This window comes from Perna viridis, chromosome 7 (genome assembly GCF_037379345.1).
Source record: "Perna viridis isolate PV_CMFRI_1.1 ecotype Kerala chromosome 7, ASM3737934v1, whole genome shotgun sequence".
In the NCBI taxonomy this organism is placed as follows: Eukaryota; Metazoa; Mollusca; class Bivalvia; order Mytilida; family Mytilidae; genus Perna; species Perna viridis.
In genome coordinates, this window is record NC_142451.1 from 3,879,280 (window position 1) to 3,896,008 (window position 16,729).

Genomic DNA, 16,729 nt, shown 5'->3' on the forward strand with positions numbered 1-16,729 from the left:
GAATTTCTACTCTTATTTAAAATATTTTCTGCACTCTTTGATGAAATAGAAGTTTTAACATGCTTGTAAAAAAATCCTAATTTTACCATTTCAAATGAAAATGGAAAAATTATTTCAACCACCCTTTACAAAAGGAGAATCAATATTTCTCCACAATAAAATGTAAACTGAGTTAAAGGTTATCGATGGTTACGTAGAGCTACCAACCCCATGTTATAAAAAATAGTAAGGCTGGGGTCCACAGAAGATTTGTAAGGAGCAGATATTTTTGTTATAAAGCTTCTATACAAGCTCGATTAAAAACCATGACATTCATTTTGCACTGTAAAATACATCATTGGCAAATGCCAAAAAGTCTGTGAAGTGGATTTTACTAGTTTCACTAAAATAGTAAGGGTTTTCAGATCTGGTTATCTCTCCATCAGAACAGTGAATTCCTGTTGAAATTCTAAGAAGCACTGAGCATTAACCGGCATAATAGATAGTACATCCAAGACATTAAAATGTTAGAACTTACGTGGATAACACCTTACACCAGCATCTTCATCATGACCACAGTTATTATTACCAAAACCATTAAATTTACACTGTCCAAGGTTAGTCTCTGTACCAACACACTGTACGTTATCCATTATAATTGTTCCAGTACCCTGCCCATATCTGGCATGGCCAACTGCTGTGGCTCCGTCACTGTAAATACAGAAACCATTTTTACATTACAGACCTGGTAATCTTTATCTCTGAAACTCATTTTTTTTAACATTACTGATTATACATTTATATTACTGATTATACATTTATATTACTGATTATACATTTGCCTGAATCATCTTGAACTTTGAAATAGTGTATTTTGCAGTGAAAATCTGCAAAATTTCAGGAAATTGGTAAATATCTCTGAAATCATTATTATCGAAACACCAAAATTTAACCTTCCTACAGGTAAAATATTCTCTGTTGTCAGCAGAAATCCAAGAGATTGAAAATCTGATTTATGTTTGAGGTGATAGCCTTATTTCTAAGTTTCTACTTACCAGATATTACATAAACATCATTATAAAGAATTGTTCTGTCAAATATTTCATACACATGGAAATACATTAAGATTTAAGGATCTGATATAAGTGATCAATCACAAATTTTCCCTAAAAAAAATCAAGAAATTTCATTCCTAAAAATGACCAAACAACATAATACAATTACATTTTCCCCCATTCAATATTCACCCTTACATATATTACATGATAACAATAACAATAATATTGCTTACGTAGAATATCCCAGCATTCTGCAAACAACAGCAGCATCAGAGTTAGACCATGTGTCATCACAAACTGTTCCCCATTGTCCATTGAAGTTGACCTCTACACGACCTTCCATTGCACTGCTGCCGTGGACGAGTCTCACTGTCACATTCTGGACGGTTCCTACAAAGATATCCTCACTTATTTGATGTTACAAGTATAAATATTCTAAGCCATCTCACCAAAATTTCCTTTTAACTATTTGACAAAGTAAATTGTAAACAGTCTATATAACAAGAATAAGTATGGCGTATGTCAAAGAGACAACAACCCCATTGGGATGAAAATGTCAGCCCAAGACCACCCATTGGTCTTCAATGAACGAAGAGGAAACCAACCTCATACCACAGGGCAGGCTGCCACTATAATAAACTTTCACTAATAAGTCCAAGATAATTTCCCTTCTTTTTGAAAAAGAAAAAGACTTCTGACAAACTGTATAGCAATTTGTCATTAACATGCCTTTATCATTATGATAGACTTAAAAATACTATTTGCCATAGCCCTAGTCAATAAAAAAAAAACTGGATCTTTAGGTAGGTAAATACTTTTTTCTCAAATTATTCTAAGTCTGAACTTTCATTTTCAACAGATTGTTATAGATAATAGATGTGTATTTAGTAATACTGACATAATTGACAATTTTCTTATTCATGTTGTAACAATTATTCTAATATGGCATGCTTCAAAGCTCTTTAGACCACCACCATGGTAAAAAAAATGATAAACAATGGACCAACATTTCGTTCAACACACAGGCTGCGTCTGTTCAAAAATATGAAGAAACTAGTCCTATTAGAATCGAACTAAATCACTGAAACTCCTTTGTATCATTGTTTTACAATGAGTTGGCCATTTATGTCATTATTTAACACCTCAATATTGCTCAGGGTAAAACAATAAATGGCCAGTCCATGATAAAATAATGATAAAATGGAGTTTCCGTCACTTATTTCTTAAACAAAAAGATCACAATAGCTCAGGAAGCGACAGAAAGATATAATAAAAATTTGGAAATCACAAAAAAAAAGGAAAAAAAATTGATGTTACATCAATAAAAACTGTTAATTAATTCGGAAGGAGATGAGCTATGACAAACAAACTGATTTTAAGTTTTGTCCTTATCATTTATTTTACCATCATAACAGTAGGCTCCAGCATCTTCATCATGATCACAATCATTCTCTCCCCAGCCTTTGAATGTACAATTCTGAATATTAGTCTCTGTCCCTAAACACTCAACATCATCCATCCAGATAGGTCCCCTACCAGTACCAATACCTGTCAATGCTCTACCTCCCCTGCAAGATCAATCAAACTTTTACTTTAATTTAATTTGTTCAACTCATATAAATAAGAATGCTCCTTAACAACAAACAGGCAGATGATAATAAGACCACAGTTCCCAAATGTGAATTTAGACTGTCAGATTTAACAGACCAAATAAAATGAAAAATAAGGGCTGTTCCATTAAAAGATAAGATGTATCCAGGGAAGGCACTTTTTTACCAGGGGAGCCACCAATAGTTTTGTATTAAACTTTATATTTGTTGAGAGACCTAAACACCCACTCTTATACAAAGATAAAAAGTGCCTTCCCTTCGTCCCTCATATGTTTTACTGCAACAGCCCTAAAACAAAATAAAATAATATAAAAAAAACTCCTTTAAACTTTATTGCATTATTTCTCCATAGACCTGTGTTATAAACTCCATGTGTGTGTATATGTTACTTTCCTTTAACATTTTGTTTGCATATTTTAAGGTCATTTTATTTCTTAAGTGTTTCCATTCTGAAGAACAACACCCCTAAGTCTTACACACTAACCTTGAAAATCCTAGCATCTTACAAATGACCTTGGCATCTCTGTCATCCCAGGAATCATCACAGATTGATCCCCAGTATCCATTATAGTTCACCTGTACTCTCCCCTGAGCTGTTGTTAAACCTCCAACCAGTCGTACAGTAGGAGCAGAAGATGTAGCATTTGGCACTGAAAACATATAAATAATACATGTGGATGATTTAACAGTCCAATAACAAGTCATATAATTATAATCATATGACACCGATGCGCCTGATCCACTACCAAAGTATAACTAATACTTAATTTGAAATGAATTCAGTATACAGACACATATATGTAGATTTAAGTTTACTCTAAAATATACGACTTTTTTACCAATACAGACATTCTGTTGATTCAGTTTGATTGATTTTAAGTGTTATCTTTCAACATGATGAAATAATTTTGGTTACAAAATACAAAACTGAACTTAATTCATCATATGAACACCCCTAACCAATGAAGTAAAGCAGCTTGCTACTTCCAATTTAAATGACCAACAGCTGGTCATTAAACTTTTCATTGGTGAGTTATATTAGCAAGTGGCCAGTTTAAATGTCTCAATAGGTTTGTCAATCCTTCATAGTGTTTGGCCAATGTAAGAGGATCACAATAAATAATAATAAAAATAGTTAAATATCTCACCAATACAAATAACTGAGGCATCTTCTGAGTGGTCACAGTCATTTTGTCCCCATGGTTTTCTCTGACACTGGCCAATGTTTGTCTCGTTACCAGTACAATCCATGTTATCAATCCAAATGCTTCCTGTACCGTTACCATAGAAACTGTTACCAATAGGTATTCCAATCATACTGTTCAAAAATAAAATTATAAATGCTAAAAAAAAAAATATTGAAATCTCAAAGCCATATTATTTGACTATGGAGGACAATTATCAAATTATCAGAGGCCAAACTTAACATCACTGGAGAATGTTTATGTTACATTACGTTTTCATTATCTTCAACTTTTTATATGAAATTTATTTTATTTGTTCACTACAATATGTATGTAGACCTTTCCTGTTTTAACCTACTGTGTATCTGGATTTTGATGTCTTTTTATTGTTCTGTTTAATTTGCCAATACTTGTTATTGACAATGTCATAAGGATCATTTCATCAATTAAATGTTTCTTTCTTATCATTATGATTTGCAATACATTCACTAAAAACTACAAAAATGCCATTGGAAAAAGCTCTAAGAAAGAGTTGCTCCTTAACTTCGACTAAACCAAGACTTCTGTAGAGCTAGTCCCCATTATTTTTCTCCTTATCTTTTTCATATAACTTGAAGTAAGTGGTTTTACTTCTATATTCTATAAAAAGACATGGTGTTCATGTTTGTTGCCTGATCTATATAATTCACACAATTTTTGAATAAAGTTTAAAGAATGTTCATGACCAAATTCGTTTACCATAAATACAGTTTTCTACTAATTATGTCAAGGTGAGCAAACTATAAACTATTGACCTACTTAGTAAATCCCAACATGTGACAGACGACAGTGGCTTCAGGTTGACCCCATCCATCATCACAGATGGTTCCCCATTGGTTCTCATGAAGAACTTCAACCCTCCCTGAAGTAGATGATCCTCCTCGTAGACGAACTTGAAGCTGCAAAGACTGAACTGAAAAATAAAAGTAAATCTCCACAAATAGTTATTTCATTGGAAGTGGTTGTAGAAAAAAAGTATTTTCATGTCAAAAATTGAAAAAAAAGAGATTGAACCATTAAATTAACAAAAAAAAACCCCAGAACTTCCTATTATATGACTGCCTCTGAAACTTTTTAGTGTCTGAGAGACACAAAAAAGCATCAGACTATCACATACAGGTATATAATACAATACCTTCATAAATCAAAGACTGAAGTGTTCAAAGTTGCTTATCGTCATAATGTCACTGATTTTGGCTTGCTTTCAACATCCGAAATGGCACAAATGCTATATTCTTTATAATCAGGTGATTTTCATTATAATCTTTGTTCCCTTGATATTATTACTCTTTCATAAACGTGATGACCCAAATGATTCTTAATCAAAACAGCTGGTTACCACTGGTAATGTTTCTGTTCCATAAATTTCTCTCAAATTTTAAGAGTTCTTTGGGTTCTTATGATATTGACGAGAGAATCAGATTAGGAACCAAGGAACCAGATTAAACAAATAGGCCATAAACATTATCAGGGTCCTGATTACCTATAGAGTCAATTGTTACGAGCCCCATCTATCCCCTACTAACCCAATTGTGAGTGGAGACAGCCAGATGAACCATCTATCCCCTATTGACCCGACTGAATATTGTTATTCCCTTTGATTTCTCTTCTATAAATGATCTCACCTGTTTCACAGACGATACCCACATCCTCTGTATGATCACAATCACTGACACCCCAGGCATCATGTTGACAGTTGGCTATCGATGACTCTCCACCCCCACAATGGACACTATCTAACCATATTGGACCATATTGGGTTCCAGAGACAGCATATCTAGTTCCTTTTACAGCAACAGCTTGTACACTAAACAGGAAGTCAAAACAATTTTATCAATTTTTACTTTTTGTTGTTCCAAATTCTGTACTTTAGATAACTATGTTGCTAAAAAAGATTATGTCTAGACAAAGAGTAGAGCATAAAATAATTGAATCAGTTCATTGATTTACAGTACTACCAGCCTAAACTGAACCGGTTTGGTTTGATGTACAGTACAACCAGTCTAAACTGAACCACTTTGGTTTTGATGTACAGTACAACCAGTCTCAACTGAACCACTTTGGTTTTGATGTACAGTACAACCAGTCTAAACTGAACCACTTTGGTTTTGATGTACAATACAACCAGTCTAAACTGAACTGGTTTGGTTTCTTTGTACGGTACAACCAGTCTAACCTGAACCAGTTTGGTTTTGATGTACAGTACAACCAGTCTAAACTGAACCAGTTTGGTTTTGTTAATTTTTTTTGTATTGACTAGTTTAAAATGTTAATTTACTTGTTTTGGTTTAGATAGCAAAAGATTTATTCATGTTGTGGTTTGGACAAGTTTTACTGTGAGTAATGGTTTCTAAACTCACTGTTTTTTATTACTTATACCAAACTCATAATGAAATTCTTCCCTTACAACAGTACTTACTAAGTAACACCAAGTTGATCACATACAACTTTAGCTGCTGTACTGTTGAAATCATCATCACAGACTGTACCCCATTTCCCTCCGTACTGGACCTGGAGTAAACCTTTGTTTGGGGAACCTCCACCAGTCAGCCTTATTTGTACATTCTGAGAGGCAGGAGCTGAAAAAAATCATAAAAATAGAAAATAAGCTCAGTTACTTATACCTGCAATTGATTAAATACTGTATGCATCAAGGAATCCATTCTAAAAATACCTCAAAATTCAGTACACAACTATTTTAATGCAGAAATATTGAAAATTGGATGAGTAAAGGTTACGTAGTTCTCAAACACTCAGAATGACAAAATAATTAGATGGCTCTTCGAAAAAAAAACAAATAAAAACACTAGAAACTGTAAGCAAGCCTACTAAATAAATACTGAAGCCTAGGGATGTAAGCATGTAATCTCCCCTTACGACCACTTTTATATAAGGGCACTAGGAGCCTCACTTAAGCCCCATTAAGTAAGATAAACTTGATATCCAAACAACACTTCCTTCAGAAAGGATAATTTAGTCATAGTCTCTTAGGACCAATTCGACTGTATAGAATTTAACATACTGTTCGAACAGATAACTCCCACATCTTCAGAATGGTCACAATCATTATCACCAAGAGCATTAGTTTCACACTGTAAAATTGAGGACTCATTTCCAAAACATGTTACATCATCAAGGAAAATGTTTCCTGTTCCCTGTCCGAAGCCAGCTGCTGTTACCGGTACTGCATTCTGACTGTAAAGACAGTAGGGATACATAATATTGATTCATTGATAATATTAGTACTTCTATCTACATATCGATTGAATACTGTGAAAGCATTACTATTTGTGGGGAATCAATTTTCATGATTTTTTGTGGGTTTAGCAAACATCAAAATTTGGTTCACAACAAAAGAACAAATTCAAATGCAGATGCAGCTGTCAAATTCACAAAGTCATAAATCTGCAATGCGATGATTTTTTTTCCTAAACCATGAAAATTGGTATCAATGAATAAAAATACATATACAGTAAACCATTGATGTTTTGTTTGTTTGTTTGTTGGGGTTTAATGTCCGAGCAGCAATATTTCAGCTATATTCAGACCATGAACATGAAATTGATGATAAAATGAACATGAAATGATGATGAAATGAAAAAGGAATGGGACACATGGACAATGGGGTCGACAAGTTTTGATTGCCACCGGAAATAGAGAGAGATGGGTAGGGTCGGGCAATTTAGCCTCCTGAGGCGGAGCCCTATGGTTCCTACTACGGGAGAATACCATAGTAGGGTTCTTTAACGTGCAAGGAACGTGGCATCTTTCCCAACACGGTGCACCACTATGGTTTGCGGTCAGGTTTTCCGTATTATAGCCTGACAACCCCAGCATGTAACACGCCAGGGGTACCCCATTCCACCACCTGGGGCACACATCCCAGTTGCTCTGTGGGCAGAGCGCCCTAACCCCCGGCTAGGGTTCTGAGCGCTATTTAGTTGCCTTTTACGACAAGCTTAGCGCTGCTGCAGGCCTATTCTTTTAACATCCAGACCTGCACGGGGCCAGTAAACCATTGACCTCACTTAAATAATTATTTAATTATAACAGTGGACTAAAAGGTCAAAGATGGGTCATAAATGATTGTCACATGACTAATTTGTCCATTCATGAAATTAAATACAATGACTGACATAATCTCTTTAAAAAGAATCAGGCATGAAAAAAACTTTTGACCCTAAAAAAACTGTTGTCTGACCACTACGTTCTATTTTCTAGTAATGGCATATGTTTTTTGACAAATCAAAAAAGCATAGACTTTGTGCAGGATAACCAAAGGACAAATCAGTTTCAGTTTCATTAAACTCTGTTCAATAGTTCCAGAGGAGAAGATGCTTGAAAAAATGTTTCAATTACAACTGATGGCAATGGCTAAACCAAAAGGCATCGTTCATAAAACTTTGAGTTTGGCAATACAGAAAATAGGCTATTGCATGATTATAAGAATATATTATACCTGGTAATGTATTATAACTGTAAGCATGAACAAAATAAATTACTACAAGGATAATATACATGTCATAGCCTTTTATCGTGATATATATATACAATCTCCAATATAGATAAACTAAAACAATATAATGACGAATTTATACATATGCAATAAGTACCTAGGTTTGTGTAACATCCTACAAACAACTGCTGCAGCATTCTGATCAAATTTATCATCGCATACTGTGCCCCACCGTCCTCCAATATTTATCTCTACACGTCCCTGGTTTCTATTTCTGCCACCAACTAGTCTCAGTTGTGGTGTACCTGTCATTGACAAATTGTACAGAATGAAAATACATGTGTGGCAAAGAGGATAACATGACTGTCAAATAATAACACAAGAGTTTTAAAAATTACAGCTTTCCTAAGACACATGATCACACCTGTTCTGTTTCAATGAAAAATCTTGAAAATATCTGTATGCAGAAAGGACTATAGTTACATATGGCATATGTAGATCAAAAAGTATTGTTTGGTTGGTGGGTTTCTCTGTATATCACATCTACTAACAGCAGTGTCTACAATTAATATGGATTGACACTTTAAAGCATATACATACGAGAATTACAAATAACACCAACATCCTCGTCATGGTCACAATTATTTGTATACCATCCCTTGTTGTTACACTGTAGTAAACTTCTCTCACTGCCAGTACACTTCAGATCATCAAGCATTATAGGACCTGATCCTGCACTGTATGCTGAGGATGACACGGACAAAGCTCTATCCCTATAACATTAAACATCTGTTATTATGTTGATCATGAACTCATGTCAAACCTTGTAACATGCCCTACCACACAGTGGTCAACATCACAATATTATTAAATATAAAATTAGTATAAGTTATGACCTCATAATACAGCATCATGATGTCATTACTCATGATTAATTTTACACTTATAACTTTCAATGAAATTGACAGCAGCAGTTGGTTTATCATATAATTGTTCATCAATCATATTGAACAGTCAAATAGGCATAGATCTAAGTCTACGCAGGCTACATCCAAGTAATATATCTGTTTTGATTCAAAATCAGAAAAAAATAAAAGGGTTCTTACATGAGTGAAGATCAGGTTATCTTTCACAATATTAAGAAATTCAAGTCCTTTTCACAAGTGGAGTGTATCGGCATGAGTGACCTAGAACTACTCTAACAAGTGAAAGATAACTGGATCTTTGATCAACAATGAGTATAAGAACTTGTTTCAACTGTACAAACATATATATTATTTTCCTAGGGAGTGCAGCCAATATTGGAAACATATTATATAGTGATGTCAGATTTCCTCTTGCCTATGTCTTAAATATGTCTTTGACGCTTTCACTTTCATGACGTTTCATAGGTTAAAAGAACGAATTAAAACAAGTCTGTGTGACATCATCACACAAAGATTATCTCAACTAACAAAGTGCAATTTCCAGAAGAAAAGTACATATTTCAAATAAGACCTCAAATTTAGTAAAAAAATGTGATCTCACTCGTAGGTCAAAATTTATTGTTGTAGATAAAAATAATTGTCACACATACTTGTGAGAGTCAAATGGACTATAAAGGTAAAACCACAGACCAACAGTTAATGCATACTTTGGTTGATAGAGCATACCTTCAAGAACCAAACATGGCAAAGACAACAGATGCCTTTGTAGATGGGGCTATATAACCTTCTAAAATGCAGCATTGAACAGAAAACAGATGCCTTTGTTGATATGGGCCATATTACCTTCTAGAGCTCAACATGGCACTGACAACAGGGGTCTTTGTTGAAAGGGGTCATATAACCTTCTAAAGCCCAACATGGCACAGACAACAGAAGCATATGTTGATGGGGCCATATTACCTTCTAAAACCCAACATGGCACACACAACTGAAGCAGCCTTGTTGTCAAAGGAGTCATCACAGACAGTACCCCAAGTGTTGTTATGGAAAACCTCTACACGGCCACTGGCAGTTGATGTTCCATTCACAAGTCTTATCCTCAATGGTTTCACTGAAAAAAAAAAAACTATTATGTAAACATAATGGTCTTATCTAATCAACTCAATGTACCAAGAACCAGTTATGATCAGAGCAACTGTACTTTGCATGAAAAGTAGACCAACAAATATTTGGAAGGTTATTTTTTTATTATTAATCAATGCTATAGTATTGTCTTTAATACAATTTTAACTGCCCTTTCAAAATAGAATCGTAAACCAGACTGATGTCAAAAACCAAATTCAATATCGATATTTTTAATATTGACCAAATTCCAATCTGTACTGTTTGAAAACAGAAGTTTTGAGCTTTACTTTCAGTGATTTATCAAAGAGTTTGTGGATATGTAAAAATAAGATGAAAACATCACAATTTCAAAGAAAAATTTGAAAATGTCAGTTTACAACATAAAATTAGTTTAAGTAGATTAGGTCGTAATAGAAAAGATCAACAAGAAACTGCAGCCATGTATGATGGTACGACATAATTCACATGATTGATTGTAATAAAATCTGAATGCGTCTTTTGAGGTAAAATCTTCATAACAACAGTAGAACCTTACTCTCAAGATTGAGGATTACTTTACTATAAACAGCCTTGTCAAGGCTGAGGATAAGTCTGCTATAAAAATCCACGTCTAGACTAAGGATAAGTCTACTATAAACAGCCTTGTCAAGGCTGAGGGTTAGTCTACTATAAACAGCCTTGTCAAGTCTGAGGATTAGTCTACTATAAACAGCCTTGTCAAGGTTAAGGATAAGTCTACTATAAACAGTCTTGTCAAGGCTGAGGGTTAGTCTACTATAAACAGCCTTGTCAAGGCTGAGGGTTAGTCTGCTATAAACAGCCTTGTCAAGGTTAAGGATAAGTCTACTATAAACAGTCTTGTCAAGGCTGAGGATTAGTCTACTATAAACAGCCTTGTCAAGGTTAAGGATAAGTCTATTATAAACAGCCTTGTCAAGGCTGAGGATTAGTCTACTATAAAAATCCACGTCAAGGCTGAGGATAAGTCTACTATAAACAGTCTTGTCAAGACTGAGGATTAGTCTACTATAAACAGCCTTGTCAAGGTTAAGGATAAGTCTACTATAAACAGCCTTGTCAAGGCTGAGGATAAGTCTACTATAAACAGCCTTGTCAAGGCTGAGGATAAGTCTATTATAAACAGCCTTGTCAAGGCTGAGGATTAGTCTACTATAAAAATCCACGTCAAGGCTGAGGATAAGTCTACTATAAACAGTCTTGTCAAGACTGAGGATTAGTCTACTATAAACAGCCTTGTCAAGGTTAAGGATAAGTCTACTATAAACAGTCTTGTCAAGGCTGAGGATAAGTCTACTATAAACAGCCTTGTCAAGGTTAAGGATAAGTCTATTATAAACAGCCTTGTCAAGGCTGAGGATTAGTCTACTATAAAAATTCACGTCAAGGCTGAGGATAAGTCTACTATAAACAGCCTTGTCAAGGTTAAGGATAAGTCTACTATAAACAGCCTTGTCAAGGTTAAGGATAAGTCTATTATAAACAGCCTTGTCAAGGCTGAGGATAAGTCTATTATAAACAGCCTTGTCAAGGCTGAGGATTAGTCTACTATAAACAGCCTTGTCAAGGCTGAGGATAAGTCTACTATAAACAGCCTTGTCAAGGTTAAGGATAAGTCTACTATAAACAGCCTTGTCAAGGCTGAGGGTTAGTCTATTATTAACATCCTTGTCAAGGCTAAGGATAAGTCTACTATAAACAGCCTTGTCAAGGCTGAGGGTTAGTCTACTATAAACAGCCTTGTCAAGACTGAGAATTAGTCTATTATAAAAATCCATGTCAAGACTAACATAAATATAGACTAAGCCAATGTTGAGGTCATATTATAATCTTATAGTCATTTAAAAATGATTTATAAACAGTTGAAATACATGTTACACGTCAAGCATGTTGACACTTTTTTATATAAATAAAGTGAAAATACATTTGTTATTGCAGAAACTAAGATCATATTTTCCTTTTGAAAGAGGTAGAAATTATCAGTACTTAACCAAAATCAGCTGACAAAGTTTGTTATATATCTTACATGTTCCACAAACTACTCCCACATCCTCTGTATGGTCACAATTATTATTCCCAAATCTGTTGTGTTTACACAAGGCAATACTAGACTCATTTCCTCGACACTTAACATTGTCTAATACAATGGAACCAGTCCCTGCTCCAAAAAATGCTTTTGGTCTTACTTCAGCACCAGACCTAGAATAAAAAAACATAAATAAATATAAAGTTGTTTTACCAATAAAACATACTTTGGTAACAGTGTTAAGGAATTTACTTGTTCATACTTACTTCATACCATATACTATCCTTGTTAGGCAATGATCAATAAATCAGTTAAATAATTGAAAATATTAATGGACATTTCTCTAATCATTCGAACTAAGTATAAATTAGAATCAGTAAATGATACACAATACTCAACATAGCATAATTTAAGTTGAATTATCTCCCCTTGCAAACATCTGACTATAATCATCTTATTTCATAAACATATACAGATAATCACCATCACCACAACAAGAGGCTTCCATGAGCCTGAATAGCTCACCTGGTAAATTTTTGCCTTTAAAGGGCAATAACTCAACAAGGAGTTGTCCAACAATTTTGACTTCATAAAGTCTTTGGTAGGACTTATCATAAGGATAATTTCATCAACTGAAAGTTTCATTCTATCTATTACAGTTTTCAAGATAACGGCTGAAAACTGCTAATAACGTAATGTTTTGCCTTTCAAGGGCAATAACTCTTACATTGAGTCGTCTGACAACTTTTCTCCTTAAAGATTTTTGTAGGCCTTATAATAAGAATCATTTTAGCCATTGAAAGTTTCATTCTATCTATTACAGTTTTCAAGACCTTGGCTGAAAACTGTAAAAAAAAGTTATTTTTCTCTTCTCAAGGGCAATAACTCTTACATAGAGTCGTCTGACAACTTTGATCCCTGCGAGACTTTTGTAGGCCTTAAAGTAAGGATCATTTCAGCAATTGAAAGATACTATCTAAACCTGACGGTTACGGAAATATGTATATGGTAGCCATGTTTTTTTAACCGATCAAAAATACAAACTGTCATTTTGTTTAGGATACCCTAAAAACAAAAATACCAACTTTCATTGAATTCTGTATAGCAGTTTCTGAGTAAAAGATTTTTGAAAGTAATAACTTCCTGCCAGATGAGCTAAAAAGTTTCTTCAAAATCCACTGAAGACATCAAAATTAGTTGCTGTTACACGCTTTTAACAAGTAAACCCTTTTTAAACCCAAGTGATGGATAAACTCCCCTAGTAAGCACAATAAGATAAGATCCTTTATTCCAATTAAAGGAACCTTTGACAGAGCATAGAATTACATACAAGTGATTGACATAATTAATTTATACATACGGACACAATGTGATAGATAAAAGATGTTAAATAACAATTATGGGCAGAGCCAGTGTATGGATACTATTCAGAATACTATTTAACACAGCCATTTTTTTATATCTAAGGATCTTCTTATTTCAAGTCCATCAGCTTTATCTTGTCACAAATTTTTGAAAAGTTTCAAATCTTCTTGGATAAAACATGAATCCTCAAATCAATGGACCAATTCAGAAATTCAACTTTCGTCCTCATAAACAATGTTATGCCATCGCAGTGTACTCATGAAATACATCTTGACCAATCAAGAATGTCAAGAACAATAGCAATCCCAGAATGCAATACAGTTTTTGAATCGGTCTGATCAAATAATATAACAATCATACCATGGTAAACCCAGTTGTTTACAAACGACCTTGGCAGCAAAGTTATCAAATAGATCATCACAAACAGTTCCCCAAGCTCCTTGATAGTTGACTTCCAGACGTCCTGATGATGGTGTTGTTCCTCCAACAAGTCTTAATGAGATATTGGAACTTCCTTGAGGAGCTGATGCTTTAATTAGACAAGTGTTATCTTAGTTGGTTGTAAAAACAAAAAATTCCTAAAATCATTGTCTATTCTTATATAGTACTGTACCAAAACTGAAGATTGAAAAATTGTGAAAAAAAATTTTTTTCCTTTTAATGAATGATTAAAGGCATCACTAAAGAAAAAGCTACACTCATCCCACTTTTTTTGGCATATTAAGTCTGAGTTTGGGGAAACTATTATAATTTAAGTGAGCTTTCTAGCATGATGACAATTAATATGCCAAAAATTATTAAAATACATGTACCTAAAAATATTGTGATTTATTGTAGGACAAAAACTGGAATGAATGGTCAAATCACAGTTAATCCTGCCGAACCCTGATAGACTTACCCCTACAAATGACTGAAGCATCTTATAGCGAGCGCCGCGAAGCAGTGTGAGCTCTACCGTTATAACATGTACTTTCTAAATTTCCCTTAAGGTTCCCCAATATACTAATGAAAAAAAGTCATGTCCCAGAAGTAACAAAACAGTGACTGTCTTTACGGAGAAAATTCATCATTTCCTTCAATCAAACAAAAAAATATAGGTTAAGATAACGTTTCAATAAAAATAAATTCATCTTTTCTAATAGTTTTCTTCAAGTCTTTTTCTAATTTGTTTTACTTATTTAAAGAAGTGAATGTCATGTTTATAAAAACTTTGGGAAACACGTGGATGTACGTACTTGTATCTCCGCTGTTCCACTATTGCTGTTGTCAAGAACCTAACTCGCCTCGGAAAAAAAAAACATAACTCCGATTATATAATCAAAATCGAAGCATAGCTTTTCTAAGATAGGAAAGGCAATCATTTTCTTGTGAATAATTTGCAGTGTCGTCTGAATTTTGTTTACGTCACATGATATGTGTAAAATATTCCCACCATCTTTGGAGAACTGTAATATTTCCGGTATCTGCACAGATTGATCTGACCGGCCAAAACTGAAATGGATGTTGCTAGAGATGTTCTTAAGGGATGAAAAATGTAAAGTATTGTGACGTGCTATAAAGTTATTGACCATTTTGACAGCGAGGGGAAAGTGGGGTATGGGGTTGGAATTTTGGGGAAAAATTGTTCAATTTATTCATTTATTGAAAAAAAAAAAAACAATTAACAAGACAGATTTTCAAATAGAAATACTGATCTTGCTTGCTGGTTAAATATAAATAAAAATATTGCACTTGCGAAACAAAAATTTTCATCTGGGTCGACCCCGCCCTTTTGTAATGTCCATTATTATTTTTACGAGTCTCGCACAGACGGTACATGTATGGTAAAGCTCACGGTGCACGCTGATTTAGGCAATGCCTACCCCATATTATATGATCATAGTTTACCTTGCCAGATCCCCTGAGTCCATGCAAACTTACCCTTATAAACGACTGAAGCATTTTCAGTATGATCACAGTTTACCTTGCCAGATCACTTATGTCCATGTAAACTTACCCTTGTGATCATATATAAGACTGAAGCATCTTATATATATGATCACAGATGATCTTGTCCGATCCCCTATGTCCATGTAAACTTACCCTTACAAAGGACTGAAGCATCTTTAGTATGCTCACAGTTACTCCTGTCTGATCTCCTGAGTCCATGCAGCCTGTGCAGGTCCAGGTGTCAAAAGAATAGGCCTGCAGCAGCACTAAGCTTGTCATAAATGGCGACTAAATAGTGCTCAGAACCCTAGCCCAGGCTAGTGCACTCTGCCCACAGAGCAACTGGGTTGTGAGCCCCAAGTAGTTGAATGGGGTACCCCTGGCGTGTTACATGCTGGGGTTGTCAGGCTATAATACGGAAAACCTGACCACAAACCATAGTGGTGCAATGTGTTGGGAAAGATGCTACACTCCTCGCACATTAAAGAACCCTGCTGTGGTATTCGATAGGAGTACAAACCTTTGCGCTCTGCCACAGAAGGCTAAATTGCCCGACCCTACCATACTTCCCTTTTTCTAGTGGCAATCAAAATTTGTTTTACTCTATTATCTCTGTGTCCCATCCCTTGTTTCATTTCATCATCATTCATGTTCATTTTATCATCCATTTCATGTTCATCACCTGAATATGGCTGAAATATTGCTGCTCGGGCATTAAACCCCAATAATCAATCAATTATGTGTCCATGTACAGATACCCTTACAATGGGCTGAAGCATCTTTTCTATGATAACAGTTATTCTTGTTCTATCCCATCTTTGTCCATGTAAACTTATCCTAACAAATGACTGAAGCATCTTTTATATGATAACAGTTATTCTTACAGACCCCTGTGTCCATGTTAACTTACCCTTACAAAGGACTGAAGCATATTTTATATGATCACAGTTATTCTTGCCCGATCCCCTCTGTGTTCATGTAAACTCACCCTTACAAAGGACTGAAGCATCTTTT

General features: G+C 34.6%; 1 protein-coding gene across 2 annotated transcripts in view; it reads right to left on the minus strand.

Moving 5' to 3' along the window:
* The window catches only part of LOC148611008 (scavenger receptor cysteine-rich type 1 protein M160-like), a 56,226-nt gene that overhangs the window by 23,332 nt on the left and 16,165 nt on the right, over positions 1–16,729 (minus strand). For both annotated transcript variants that reach the window (XM_088591031.1, XM_088591032.1), the window contains 14 exons: positions 14,147–14,315; positions 12,422–12,594; positions 10,213–10,363; positions 8,927–9,099; positions 8,484–8,631; positions 6,893–7,065; positions 6,290–6,449; positions 5,496–5,677; positions 4,630–4,783; positions 3,796–3,965; positions 3,132–3,297; positions 2,442–2,605; positions 1,271–1,427; positions 518–690 (listed from right to left, as the gene is read on the minus strand). In XM_088591031.1, the coding sequence (XP_088447157.1) occupies positions 518–690; positions 1,271–1,427; positions 2,442–2,605; positions 3,132–3,297; positions 3,796–3,965; positions 4,630–4,783; positions 5,496–5,677; positions 6,290–6,449; positions 6,893–7,065; positions 8,484–8,631; positions 8,927–9,099; positions 10,213–10,363; positions 12,422–12,594; positions 14,147–14,315 (2,313 nt within the window). The remainder of the gene's footprint in view (positions 1–517; positions 691–1,270; positions 1,428–2,441; positions 2,606–3,131; positions 3,298–3,795; positions 3,966–4,629; positions 4,784–5,495; positions 5,678–6,289; positions 6,450–6,892; positions 7,066–8,483; positions 8,632–8,926; positions 9,100–10,212; positions 10,364–12,421; positions 12,595–14,146; positions 14,316–16,729) is intronic.